We start from the raw sequence: 14,278 nt of genomic DNA, 5'->3' as shown, positions 1-14,278 counted from the left end.
TGTTAAGGTGGCGCGATAGTCATTAAAAAAAAAATGGCAAGATTCACAGTGATATGTCAATGAATAATAATTAATTCTAAAATTAGATCAAATTGGCATTTTTATTCAATTCGTTTCGGTTCTCGGGAAGGTTTTTGCGCTATTTGCGCTCTACAGCCACCGTTAGCCCATATGAATTCCTTCAATGTTCCTAAGACACTCCTCAGTTAATTGGTTGGCATTATTGTTTATGGCTCGGTCCGAACCACATATATTAGCTTCCCATAATTTACAGAGTAGAGCCAGGACTGTTTAGCCGACGAACTTGAGCGTACTTACGCAAACGATGAACGGACAAGAACACCGTAATGAGGAGCAATTAATTTCAGTTTGAGGTTAGAATATGAAGAGAGAACACAATGGATATTCATAGGGCAGTTACCTTTACCAGTGTTCAGCAGCGACCACTTGTAAAGGCGCACTTACTTCGTTAGACTCGCAATTCTTCTATGCTGAATGCACCTTTCCATTATTTCAGGTTACTTACCATAAATAGTTTGGCAGGTGACTTATTTTCAGACTGAAGATTTTCAAACACGAGTGAAAGGCAAAGCAACTGAAGCTAACGAAGTTATTTCAAATGGATGAAAAGAATAAAACGATCATTTCTAAACGTAGGAATGGCTGTTTGAAATTGGCATAGTAGCCTATGGTCAGAGGCCAAAGATCTTTCCATTACCAACGCAGAAGTTCCGCAATTTAAACTTTTAAATATTTTTCTTTCAATTATATCCATATGTATTATACCTTACCTATTCCTTGGATTTTGAATTGGATTTTCAGAGAAGTGAATTGTTTACTGTATCTAAAACTATTACTGTTAATAAAAGAACTACACTACACACAACAGATTGGTCGAGTGAAGCCCATATGGCAATGATTCTTTTTTTCTTTTCTTTTTTTTTAAACGTCATAGATGAACAAATAAATTACGTTGAGTGACGTCATTAACGTCAGTGACGTTCGTGTGGATTAAATCGTGGTGACATCACAGCGATTTCCTATTTCAGTTAATGTGAGTACACTCTTCCTCTACAAGGGAAATGCAAATTTGATGGACATTTTCCCTTCATATGTGTAAACAAGTTACTGAAAACGTCCTAACACACGATAGATGCGATACAAAAAGTGTTTTATCAGGGATTTACAGTGTAATTCAACAAAGGAGAGAGGTGTTACAGATAATAGGCCTATGGCTTAAAAGGGAACACTTTTTCATTATTTTTTTTTATTATCAATGCCTGCTAAAAAATAATGGAGAAAACACTGAATGATCAATCAAATGCTACACTACGTGACTGATTCCAAACAACAGACGGGTATGTTTCGGGCTACCGCGGATAACATCGATGATTACACTGGAATTGTATCGGACTACATTTGTAAGTGCATTGATGACGTTGTACCGCGAGTGACTGTACAAACTTTTCCTAATCAAAATCCATGGGTGAATGGAGAGGTCTCTTCAGCACTCAAGGCCCGGACAGTAGCCTACCAGTCTGGTAACCCTAGTGAGTACAAAATAGCCCGTTATGAATTAAGAAAACCCATTAAATTGGCCAAGAGACAGTACAGAGAAAAAGTGGAGTCATATTACACAGGATCCAATACCAGGGATATGTGGAGTGGGCTAAGGACCATCACTGACTACAAAGGAAAGAGCCACAGAGCAGATGCGACCTCAGTTTGTCTTGCAGAGGAGCTGAACTCTTTCTATGCCAGGTTTGAGACACCCACCAGGTCAGAGGTACTGTTAGAGCAAGACTGCTGCCCTTTTCAGGTATCTGTGACAGATGTGTGTAAATCTTCAGAAGAGTGAATGCACATAAAGCTCCAGGACCAGACAAAATCCCAGGGCGTGTTCTTAAGGCCTGTGCTTCTGAACTGGCAGAGGTACTCACAGACATCTTCAACCTCTCACTGCTACAGTCTGTAGTCCCCACATGCTTTAAGAGGGCTACCATCATCCCAGTCCCTAAGAAATCATCAGTGAGCTGTTTAAATGACTACCGCCCTGTCGCTCTGACCTCTGTTGTGATGAAGTGCTTTGAGAGGTTAGTCAAAGACCACATCACATCCTGTCTATCTACTGCATTAGACCCACTTCAGTTTGCTTATAGGTCTAACAGGTCTACAGATGATGCTGTAGCTTTGGCCTTGAATACTGCTCTCTCTCACTTGGATCAGAACAACACGTATGTGCGGATGCTCTTTATCGACTTCAGCTCCGCCTTCAACACCATAATACCATAGGCTCATCATGAAACTGCAAGACCTGAACATCAGTCCCTCCATGTACAGCTGGATACTAAATTTCCTAACAGGCAGGCCACAGGCAGTACGGCTAGGTAACATCACCTCCTCCAGTCTAACACTCAGCACTGGTGCTCCAAAGGGTTGTGTGTTAAGCCCTCTGTTGTACTCACTGTACATATATGACTGTGCAGCCACTGACAGCTCCACACCATCATTAAGTTTGCTGATGACACCACCATAATCGGCTGCATCAAGAATGGTGACGAGTCTGCCTACAGAGCAGAGGTGGCAGCAATGACATCTTGGTGTCAGGATAACAGTCTGCTGCTCAATGTAACAAAGACCAAGGAGCTGATAGTGGATTACAGGCGGCTGCAGGGAGAAGAACACACACCCATTCACATCAGGAGTGCAGCAGTGGAGAGAGTCAAAAGCTTCAGATTCCTGGGCATTAACATCAGTGAGGATCTGAGCTGGACACACCATATTGGTGTGATCACAAAGACAGCAAGACAGCGGCTCTTCTTTCTGCGATGTCTGCGGAAATTTGGCATGGACCACACAATATTGACCAACTTTTACCGCTGTACAATAGAGAGTATTCTGACTGGTGGCATAACAGCATGGTATGGTAACAGCACTGCCCAGGATCGAAAAGCGCTACAAAGAGTTGTCAGATCAGCACAGCGTATTACAAGGACTGAGTTACCATCCATCCAGGACATCTACAGTCAGCGATGCAGAAGAAAGGCCAAGCGTATAGTTTCTGACCCCAGTCATCCCAGCCACCATCTCTTCACCCTCCTGCCTTCAACATTTTATTTTCAAGTGTCTTTTTTGTCTTTTCTAAAAGATAAAAGAAAACAGATAACAGAGAAAACTAGAAAAGCACTCAGAGAGCGCAGACCTCCGCCTGTGTTGTTCTTCCTAGGTTGTCATACATTTGAACCTAAACTATTCCGATCGCCACCACGTGGCCATATCATGCCATTAAACCAGTAAGCAAAACACATTAACGGCCCCGGAATCCCGACGATGTTACGGATCACTCCCAATTTAATCGTTTCTTCCTAGGGTCATGTCTGACCTTCCCTGAAAATTTCATCGAAATCCATCCATTACTTTTTGAGTTATCTTGCTAACAGACAGACAGACAAACAAACAAACAAACAAACAGACAGACAGACAAACGCCGGTCCCCGATGAAAACATCACCTCCTTGGAGGAGGTAAAAATAAACGAATGTCTCAGTGCATGTGAAGCCCCTAGAGATAGCAGTCCCACCCACAGCCTTAAGCCCCACCCAAAAATGTCCTGTACAGCCAATGAAAAGGAAGCATATTGCGTCATGGTGACCCTTCCAAACTTGTAGTCCAATAGAAGGATGGGATGGGGGCTTGAAAAGGCACCTGCGCCACCAATTTCAAGTGCAAAGTCAAAGAGAAAAAATGAGACCACGATCCTGTGCCCTCCAAACAGACAGACACAAACACACACACATACACTCTCTTTGACTCTCTCTCTCTCTCTCTCTCTCTCTCTCTCTCTCTCTCTCTCTCTCTCTCTCTCTCTCTCTCTCTCACACACACACACAAATAATACACAACTCGCTCTAACTGTATTTCCCTCAGTGTATGAACTGAACATTTGTGCAAAGTGTAGGTGGGTGTTCTTGATCTGTCAGTTGTCATGGAATGCACTTCCTGCTAGAAGCATTCTATTTGATGACATTATAATCACCAAGCAACCAAGATGTTTGCATTAGAATGTTAGAGTTTAGAATTTAGAATTTAGAATTTAGAACTTAGAATGTTAGAATGTTGGGCAAAGTAGAATTTGGGCCAAACTTGCCACTTCTTCCATGAACAAGCTGAAGGCAAGTCACTTGTGATTAACCTCTGCGATTTCAAAGCGATTTTCAACTTCAATGGCTTTCTACTCAAGGACATTCAACCCTGCAGGATCCTGGATCGGGACTGAACATCAGCCTCTGTTTCAGAGAAACCTGTCCTGTAGCAACACTGTTGAGGAAAACAGAAACACCGTGCCCCTTTGGATACCTCCATCAAAGCAGCAATATCAATATGTGCGGTCTACACGGTTTTCTGCAAGTAAGGATATAATATTTGCAGTGTTCTTATAGTTAGGCCTAATAAATTGATTATGGTTGATATATTTATTTATATTCATATTTCTGATATGTTGTAGGTAAGTATTGGAGGGAGTCTGGAGACAGGCGTGCTGTGGTCCAGGAGGAGTGGCATGGTATGGCCAAGCTGCCCACCTCAACACCTCAGCACCTCACTCTCGTGGGCAACGGTGTCAAGAGCAGCCGGGTGGCTCCTCCCAGACCTGTGGCAGTGGCTCCAGCGAGGAAGGAGGAAAACCTGACATTCGTTGGGAACTTCACTCATGCTCCGAACATCACCCAGGACCAGCTATTGGCCCTGCTGAATTCCCAAAAGGGCCCTGACTCTGGGAGTGCAGGCATACGTGGTGTTCCGTCCGCCCAGAAGACACCACTCCATCTCACTCGGCCATGTGGCAGTGAGATCATGAAACATGCCTACCCATCTGCAGGTAAGAAGAAGTCTATGTCCTCTAAATGTGGCTGATCTGAATAACTGACAACTAGAGTAGCTAACATGAATGTGTCTCTTCAGTTGTGCAGGTGTCAGCACGAGAGCAGGAGCTGCTGTCCGTCTCTGCTGTTCATCAGCGGGAGACTGGTGGACTGACCCACGTGGGCACAATCAGCTCATCCAGTAGTGCTTTGAGGCAGGAGGCTGCACCCCTTACCTTTGTGGGGAACTTCACCGCCCCTGCCGCAGCACTTCATGGTCAGCAACACATGAAGCCGATGCAAGCCCAGGTGCCAGGCAGTGTCGCCCAGGGAGGATTCATCCCTCTGGGGGTCGGTCCCACTCGGTCCACCCCTGCAGCTCCGGCAGGTCTCCCCACTGGGGCCGGTGGTGAAGTCCCGACCTACTGTAAGAGCACAGTCCACTCCAACCAAGCGGAGCGTGTGAAGATGATGGAGTACCACCGTGACATGGCCTCCTACTACAGAGGGCTCAAGCGTAAGGCTGAGCACGTCCCAGCGAGGGAGGGGTCAGGGTGCCCCAACGAGCTCCAGACAGGAAGTGTCCGTGACAGGACCTTGGACCAGCCTCGGCAGAAGACGTGGTGGGACAACGCCACAGAGGGCGTCGTTCTTCCTGAGGACGCTGTCGAGAAACTTGATGCCATTCCTGGCATCTGGGATTTGGCCATACAGATGGGCTTTCTGACTGTTTGCTAGTCAGATGATTGAACATTTTTTTAGCCCAATATGAATATTGTACATTGAATTGAATTGCTATTTTTGTATTATTATATTTCAAAAATAAAATATTATATTTATTACAATTATAAAACAATGACTCTTCTTTCAGTTTTCAGAGAATAAGAGAATTACTAATAAATAGCCTACATATTTTCTTTTCATCCACTATATTAACTTGCTGCACTCACATAATGTTAATGTTAATTATTTATAATTAGGCCTAGATATAGCATGTGTACACTTCCATGAGGCTCTTATTTACAAGAACAAATATCATGTAATTGCTCTGCTCTCTTCACATCCTGTAATACGTTGAAGTGTCTCACTATTGTGGAGTCACCAGGGTCTGTTTCTTTCATGTTATACAACTGCTGAAGATGCAACCAGCAGATTATGTAATCCTTTAACCACTGAGTGAAATACACAATACTCTTATGACACATTACTTGCTGTCAAGACATTAATTATTCCACAGTTCAAGTTAAAAATGAAAAGTGATAGCACATTCAAGTTTACATTTATCATGAAGTTCCAGCCAGGGTCCATGCATGAAAAGATCAGAGTAAACTTCAATCAAAGAAAAAATAGTTTTTATATATGTTCCAGTCAGCCACAATCCATATTCATCGTCAAAATTCAGAATAAGTGGTCATATCCATTGTTAGAAAACCAGGTCAAAAAATATCTTCCAATATCTTTTGGTTAGCCATATTCCATAATCGTCGTCCAAATTCGTCGTCGTTAGTCGTGTCCAGTGTCAGATAGCCGTTAGGGTTCAGGTCTAGAGGGTTTGCAGTCGCTCACTGCTGGGAGAGGGCCGACTCGGACCTTGTGTCCATGCTCAGCTGCTGCTCAAATGCCAAGACAGAGCTGGCCAGGGGCTGCTGGATAATAGGAGCCGCTTCCGCACACTTCTCACGGCTCTGCTCTCCATCCACCACCACCTGCTGTAGTCCAGTCCAGCTGAGGGACTCACTGAAATCCTCCCCTAAAATGAGACTCTTCATTAGGAAATTGAAGCCAAGACAAGTAGTACCATTATGCTACAACTACCAGTCTTTTCTCTTCCCAAACATTTGCATCATAATATGGACCAACTAACACAACTAGCTTTCAGTGAACCATGCAATGAATGATTGGATTCTGAGTTTGTGAAGTGTTCAAAATCACCTGGCGTCATGTCTTTGGATGGGCTGGTGTTTCTGTACCATTCGTGCCATTGAGCTCCTGTCATCGAACCAAGACGCTTCAGCTGCAATACACACAGTTTTGGGACATGTCAAATGCAATGTCAAATCTTAAAATCAATTTGTTCAATGACATGTTTCACAAAAAAACAATGCACACAGTTTTGGCACAGATGTCAAATGTCCAATCTCAAAATAGATGTTTCATGAAAAAAAGTAAATTGCCCGTACCTCTGCACACATCGCCATAGAGATACGCAGGGCAAGTTCCCTCCTTTCATCCTGGTACTCCATACTACAAAGACGGCACAAATGCAGCTCAATAACATGTTCTGTAATCATAACTGATCAGTTGGTCTCATTAAGTTAAAGCCTCACCTGCTTTGACTGGCTTGACTGGGCAAAGATGATTCACAGTCCACAGATACATCCACAGAAGGCTGTGTCTAAAAAAACCCCACAGAGCAACGATGTAGCAAAATATCCTTCTCAACCAAATCAACTGTGCTATAGGGAGCTAAAACAGAGAGGAGCCTATCTTACCTTTGCTGATTCCGCACTTGTGGGTCGGGATTGCTTCTCTCCCAATTCCAAATCACGATCCTTCTCTTCTTGCCGCTTTTTCATGATGTACTCGTATGTGGTAAGCTTCTTCGACACTGTACACATAAAGAAACAAAATGTTAGCCATTTATGCAACACGTCAGCCATTTGTGGCCTTCAGGGCAGTCCCGTCTTTCATTTCTGATTATCATATACACCTGCAAAAATACCTATTCTTCATACTCACAGAGAAATATATGAAATCCCAGCAGGTGAATCACAACCACCAAGAAAACCAGTGTCAGTAAAAAGGTGAAGCAGCTCACTACCAAGAGTCCAGCGGAGCTGGTGTGCACAGGAGCCAGTGGGAGGAACACCAACCATGTCGAGTTATTCAGACCTGGACAGACAGGTACAGACTGAACAGATAGCACTGTGCCGCATGACATACACGTGTGAAAGTAATCTGAAAGGGAACATCCCTTTTGCATGTAGCCAGCTAACAGTCAGGGCGTTATTGTAACCATGGAGCATTCAAACTAATGCATGTTTGCTCAGAAAGCATTCGACCAGTGCTCTTACCCTGAAACTGAGGGGCGGTGCGGAGTATGGCCGGGTTCAAAGAGTGCTCAATGATGATGAACAAAACCATGAGGAGCAGCAGAAACATTCCAATAGCAGCAGTCACAACGGCCACAAAGAAAAACCTGCAGGTTGGACCATTACAACTAATATAGTTAGATAAAAGAAGACAAATTCTAATCCATACAAATATCCAGCACCACATCCTAGAACAGGTCACAGGACGGTTGCAGGTAGGTAGCACTGTGACAAACCCTTAAGAGTGTACCGTCACACCGGTGTGTTTGGAGTGTTGGAAAATTAACATTCTAAAGAATGTCTGGGTTCATTGAATTCTACATAGAATGGAATGGAATCTTGTTTTAGAATGTTCAAAACCCACCCTTTTAAAGGTTAAAACCCAGAGCATGCAGTCATTACAAAGAGACTGCTCATGACCACATGTCTGAAGAGGAACAAAACAGTGGTGCTGAAAGTGCCCTGATGGCAACCAAAGAAACACATTATACTCAAAGCCAAGTTTCCTCTTACCAATAGTTCCTCCTCCCCACACAATTATTCATATATTTGCAGTGGTGGTCAAAGTCTGTAACACATTTGTTGCAAGCCTTGCAGTGTTTAGCTCGAGGTCCCCTGCAGATAGCAACACAAAGGGGAGAGAAACAGCACAGAAGTATCATGGGGATGAGAATAATTCATGGTCAGGCACAATCTTTGTGAAGATAAATCACTTTGAAAGTCTGAAAATATTTCTCAACTAGACATCTGATGAGGACAGTACACTCACACGTCAATATCACAGATTTTACAGTGTAGGTCAAGGATGACATGTGCATGTTGGCTTTTGTCAAAGGTCGGCAAGGTAGAGGCGTAGTTTCTGGCGCGCACAATGGGTTCTGCTGGGTCTATCAACACAGCTGCAATGTGGGTAACCAGGTGAAGAACAAAGAAAAATCCAAGATGCTGTGTAGATTGAAGTCAAGGTAAAATTCACTTGGGAAGAGAGTGATTGGAAAGAGAGGTAAGAAACTAAGTATTCTGTATATCAACACACCTATTTTTTAAAAAGGGAATCACAGATAAGCTTCTGATTATTGTCTGACATTTGACATCAGATGAAAGAAGAAGAAAACAGGCAAGGCCCAGCTGCTTACAAAAACCTCATAGAGTGTAGAGTGCAGTCAGCTCTCCATGAAACACCCATGTGCCCACCAATGCGCTAGTGTGCACACTGACAGCCCTGACGTCAAGAGCCTATCAACCCCCCAGCATGCCACAGCAGGGCTGTGTGTGCGGTGGCCGTCTGGAAAAACGAGGCTCCTGGAGGCACAGCCAGCACAGCTGCCCTGACTCCCTGCCAGCCACTGATCAGACCTCTGCTCTCATCTCAGCCACGGCCAACGCCATCCGCACGCTCCCAACGCCATGGGCCGAGAGTGCAACACAAAACATTCCTATTCAGATGTCAGGATGATCTTTAGGGACTGTGAGCAGACAAGCCAGCACTTTGATAGCTTGGTGCAGCCAGCATTACCAGCCTTCGTGTTGAAATGCCAAATCCAATCAAAATGGAGATGCTTAGAAACTACAAGTGAGTGTTGAAATGTACAGAAAACTGACCAGTGTTGGTGATTGACAGTGGTGAAGGATTAGACCACATAAACAGTTACATTTCTGCACGACACGCTGTCCTACCCTTTTACATATGCAATGGTGAAAACAGGAAGATGAACGCGGAACAAATCACACGCACCTGTCCACCCTAAGACATCCTTAGTTGCTTTCAAAGCTCATCCCTGCATCTAGGCTACTCACATTACACAGTAAAGGATACACCATAGGCCAACGAGTCCCATGGGGAGGGCAGCAGTGGGATGTAGATCCCAAATCCGACAACAACCAAGTAAATGTAGGTGAAGTAGGAAACCAGCTGCTGGGTGGTGGGTCGCGCGGACCAGCCGTTGCGGCGCGAGCGCGGTGCAGGGATCACCGGCTCATTGCAGCTGCTCCCGGGGGCCGGCTCGGTACGCCTCAGGTGCTGATCGCAGCACCTCATATCTGAAGGGAGGGAAAGGGTTGAGGTAAGGGTGAGCTGTGAAAGCCAGAGTTAATACATTTGTTCCTCAATGTAGGCTATGTGTCCCTACTTAAGAGTCAGCAGGAGTAGCCTACAAATGAACACAAATAGGCTGAAAAGCTCAACAGATGGAAGATCTAGTAGTTTACCAGAAGTATTTTCTTGAAGTTCGAGAGAATCACGTGAGATATGCCTTGAGATGGCGTTCTATCGTGCAGAATGAAATACGGTTGCCTTGTAAATTAACTCGTAAATCTCAGGCTTCTTACTTACTCTCACTGTGATGGTGAGCTTTGCGCATGGCCACTGACGCCGACGATGCCCAACACCTTCGAAACCACCTAACTTTATTATGGCCAGAAATTAATAAGATGTATGAGAGAAAGTCTAAATAGGTTACAGGCTTCCGTTACTCTTGAAAACTATGAGGCTTGGCCATAGTAAATGTAACCTACGTTATGTGGAAGGCGTTACATTGGTGACAGAAGCATGCTCACTAACATTTGCATTGGCGTGATCGTAGGCAGGCTAAACATTGTTATGGTGGCGCGATAGTCATTCAAAAATGCAAGATTCACAGTGATATGTCAATGAATAATAATTCATTCCAAAAATTAGATCAAATAGGCATTTTTATTCAATTCGTTTCGGTTCTCGGGAAGGTTTTTGCGCTATTTGCGCTCTACAGCCACCGTTAGCCCATATGAATTCCTTCAATGTTCCTAAGACACTCCAGTTAATTGGTTGGCATTATTGTTTATGGCTCGGTCCGAACCACATATATTTGCTTCCCATAATTTACAGAGCCAGGACTGTTTAGCCGACGAACTTGGGCGTATTTACGCAAACGATGAACGGACAAGAACACCATAATGAGGAGCAATTCATTTCAGTTTGAGGTTAGAATATGCAGAGAGAACACAATGGATATTCATAGGGCGCTTACCTTTACCAGTGTTCAGCAGCGACCACTTGTAAAGGCACACTTACTTCGTTAGACTCGCAATTCTTCTATGCTGAATGCACCTTTCCATTATTTCAGGTTACCATAAATAGTTTGGCAGGTGACTTATTTTCAGACTGAAGATATTCAAATTGACGAAAAGAATAAAACTATCATTTCTAAACGTAGGAATGGCTGTTTGAAATTGGCAGCCTATAGCCCTCTTTGAGCCACCTACATCTAGTTGACTAAGTTATCTCCTGTTTTTTCTGATAGCCTACTGAGCTGGAAACAGTTTAGTTGGACGCAAAACCGCAAGGACCTCAAGGCCTTTTCTAGCCTACTAGTATGGTCAGAGGCCAAAGATCTTTCCATTACCAACACAGAAGTTCCGCAATTTAAACCTTTAAATATTTTTTTCTTTCAATTATATCCATATGTATTATACCTTACCTATTCCTTGGATTTTGAATTGGATTTTCAGAGAAGTTAATTGTTTACTGTATCTAAAACTGTTATTGTTAATAAAAGAACTACACTACACACAACAGATTGGTCGAGTGAAGCCCATATGGCAATGAAAAAAAAAAAAAACGTCATAGAAATAAATGACGTTGAGTGACGTCATTAACGTCAGTGACGTTTCTTTCGTGGTGACATCACAGCGATTTCCTATTCAGTTAATGTGCCTCTGAGTACACTCTTCCCCTACAAGGGAAATGCAAATTTGATGGAAATGTTCCCTTCATATGTGTAAGCAAGTTACTGAAAACGTCCTAACACACGATAGATGCGATACAAAAAGTGTTTTATCAGGGATTTACAGTGTTATTCAACAAAGGAGAGAGGTGTTACAGACAATAGGCCTATGGCTTAAAAGGGAACACTTTTTATTATCAATGCCTGCTAAAAAATAATGGAGAAAACACTGAATGATCAGTCAAATGCTACAGTAGGCTTTGCCCCTGCCTCTTGTTCCGACAGGATTTGCCAGGGTCTGCACGCTCAGTGACCTGGACCTAGGACGGGGTCTACGCCAAAGACTCTCATTGTTGCAAATTTCTATCCAGATTAAAATCTTTGTTAACTTCAGTTATGTCTCTGAGTATTCCTGGCTGAACTGTGTGTTATGCAAAGGTGTAGGGGGCCTACTTGTGCCTTGTATTTACGCAGCGTCTGTCACCAACATTCTTGACGTGCGCCAAATCCAAGTTTCCCTCAAAGCATAAAGCATTTTCGGTGCATGAAATCTCACCGGTAGTGTGCCTCTCCAGTCCAAGCACATCCTCGAGAAAAACATAGCCTACGCCACTCGTAATGGAGCTATGGGAGTCGGTTTACAAGCATTGGTGGCTGTTATCTTGCATGCTATTGCTTTGAATTCCTGCAGCTGCACCTCAGACAACGTTTTGAACGAGTTAAACATAAGCTCTTAGTTTAGTTTCAACATAAATTTGAGTATATAAGCTATTAAACTAATACACATCCATCGCCAGATGTCAACTCCACTGTAGGTTTGTGAACACGTTCATATCATTTAAATGGTGGGAACGTTTGGCTACATGTAACAAGGAGGCCTATGTTGAGAAGAGTTATTATACTTGACCGATTATGGGGTGATATCAGGTAAAATGGGCCATCAGGTAAAATGGGCCGTTTAAGGTTTGGGGGTCCCAGCCCCTCTGGAATTTAGAGCCAATGACTGCAAAGGATGTTAAACTGTTGTCATAACTGTGCTTGACAAGTAACAAGTGATTTGATTGGTTTATGGTTGCTATGGTGGGCAGGGCAATAATGCTAATCAAGACTGCACCAGAAAACTGTGTGGTAAGTAGCCTGGCATAGCGAATCTGACTAAACTATTATAAGGATGATAAATCTATAAAAAAACAAACATGCCCATAAAAAAACTATGCAAAATATCTGTCTTGATGGCATCCATCAGACTTAATGTTGTTAGCTTGGTATATGAACATATTTTTTGGAAAAATCATGATTTTCTTGGCGGCCCAATTTACCTTAACCCATTCAGGTAAAATGGGCCATATGGTTTCAGCTAAAATGGGCCATCCTATGGGCCCATTCTAATGGGCCACATACACATGTGTGTGAGTGTGTGTGTGTGTGTGTGTGTGTGTGTGTGTGTGTGTGTGTGTGTGTGTCACGGTGTATCTCTCTCTCTGTGTGTGTGTAGCCTATGTAGGTGTGTACACACACACACACACACCCACACATGCACCCACACACCGACTGACACACACACACACACGTGCACGCACACAGTCTCACACACACACACACACACACACACACACACACACACACACACACACTTACCATGACCCCCCCTCCCCCCACCACCAGTATGGCAAACAAGAAGGAAAAATGTTTTTATCACACACACACACACGCACTAGTAATATTAGTTAGTAATATTAGTATTTTGAATATATCGATTATCAATTTTGAATGTGAATTTTTGTAATTTACACATTTGTTCTAAACACACACACACCCACACACACCCACCCACACACACACACCACTGGCATCAGTCAGGTTCCAAAATTGACTTTTTTAAGTGCTCATGGGTTTGCACCCAATATGTGTTTTTATTAATGCCACATATGAATATGTTTGTTTAATGCAGTCTAAATGTTATGTGGCTGTATTAGCAATTGTATTTTAAAAATTAAAATGGATAATTATTTATAATTTCCCTTTGAAATTAGACTGGCCCCTTTTACCTGAAGCTGCTGGCCCATTTTACCTGAAACTGTTCATGCGAAAAAAGTTGGCACAGCTGATGTTTCAAGAACTGTAGGGCCTAAATACTTATATTTTTTACATACTTTCAACACAAAAGTATGAACAACAGTCATTATTAATTATAAAAACACTTGGAAAAGGCATAGATAACATTGTATTACTGTCCCAAGCGATTTACCAAAAAGTGGCCCAATTTAGCTGATATCACATTTGAACACTGTTTGAAACCTGTTTGTACCCATTAGAAATTGACAATTGTGGACCTAGCAGTTACTGCGCAAAGCACAGATTCCATTGCTGTTAATATGTCATCACAGATTTTATATTAGCCATAGCAATATCGAGCCAGTGTCACCTCAATGTTGGCCTAACACTATGATAGTCTGGGCCTGTGGCAGAAATATAATACAAATACTACCACCAAAAAACGTATTGCATAACAAAATGCAACATTTGAACACCCATTAGTATTTCTCCGGCCCCTCAGTTGTGATACTTTTCATGAACTGGCCCCTATTACAAACTAATTGAATAGGCCTGCAGTAGGCTATGAATCT

The 14,278-nt window shown here is 43.1% G+C and overlaps 2 protein-coding genes across 2 annotated transcripts; one reads left to right on the top strand and one right to left on the bottom strand.

The window, feature by feature from the left end:
• The first annotated feature begins 4,818 nt into the window (after positions 1 to 4,818).
• On the top strand, positions 4,819 to 5,620 carry LOC134083179 (uncharacterized). Its single transcript, XM_062539360.1, has 2 exons — positions 4,819 to 4,875; positions 4,959 to 5,620. Exons 1-2 carry the CDS (start codon positions 4,851 to 4,853, stop codon positions 5,594 to 5,596), a joined length of 663 nt encoding a protein of 220 aa, XP_062395344.1. The 5' UTR covers positions 4,819 to 4,850; the 3' UTR covers positions 5,597 to 5,620.
• An 800-nt stretch (positions 5,621 to 6,420) lies between these two features.
• Positions 6,421 to 9,988, bottom strand: LOC134083450 (palmitoyltransferase ZDHHC11-like). The gene is made up of 9 exons (XM_062539774.1): positions 9,767 to 9,988; positions 8,720 to 8,895; positions 8,464 to 8,565; positions 7,933 to 8,057; positions 7,598 to 7,816; positions 7,351 to 7,466; positions 7,186 to 7,253; positions 7,039 to 7,102; positions 6,421 to 6,621 (listed from the first exon to the last, which is right to left on the bottom strand). The coding sequence occupies exons 1-9, from the start codon at positions 9,986 to 9,988 to the stop codon at positions 6,421 to 6,423; spliced, it is 1,293 nt and encodes a 430-aa protein (XP_062395758.1).
• Between the last annotated feature and the right edge of the window lie 4,290 nt (positions 9,989 to 14,278).

This window comes from Sardina pilchardus, chromosome 6 (genome assembly GCF_963854185.1).
Source record: "Sardina pilchardus chromosome 6, fSarPil1.1, whole genome shotgun sequence".
Lineage (NCBI taxonomy): Eukaryota > Metazoa > Chordata > Actinopteri > Clupeiformes > Clupeidae > Sardina > Sardina pilchardus.
This window is presented reverse-complemented; position numbering and strand designations above follow the sequence as displayed.

What these genes read in the sequence shown, in the direction of transcription:
- LOC134083179 (XM_062539360.1), top strand. Translation starts at nt 4,851, where the DNA reads ATGAAACATGCCTACCCATCTGCAG. An exon ending in ACATGCCTACCCATCTGCAG is followed by an intron (nt 4,876 to 4,958) that starts GTAAGAAGAAGT and finishes GTGTCTCTTCAG; the next exon opens with TTGTGCAGGTGTCAGCACGA.
- LOC134083450 (XM_062539774.1), bottom strand. Translation starts at nt 9,988, where the DNA reads ATGAGGTGCTGCGATCAGCACCTGAGGCGTACCGAGCCGGCCCCCGGG. An exon ending in GGGACTCGTTGGCCTATGGT is followed by an intron (nt 8,896 to 9,766) that starts GTATCCTTTACT and finishes CAATCTACACAG; the next exon opens with CATCTTGGATTTTTCTTTGT. An exon ending in CAAGTGCGGAATCAGCAAAG is followed by an intron (nt 7,254 to 7,350) that starts GTAAGATAGGCT and finishes GGGTTTTTTTAG; the next exon opens with ACACAGCCTTCTGTGGATGT.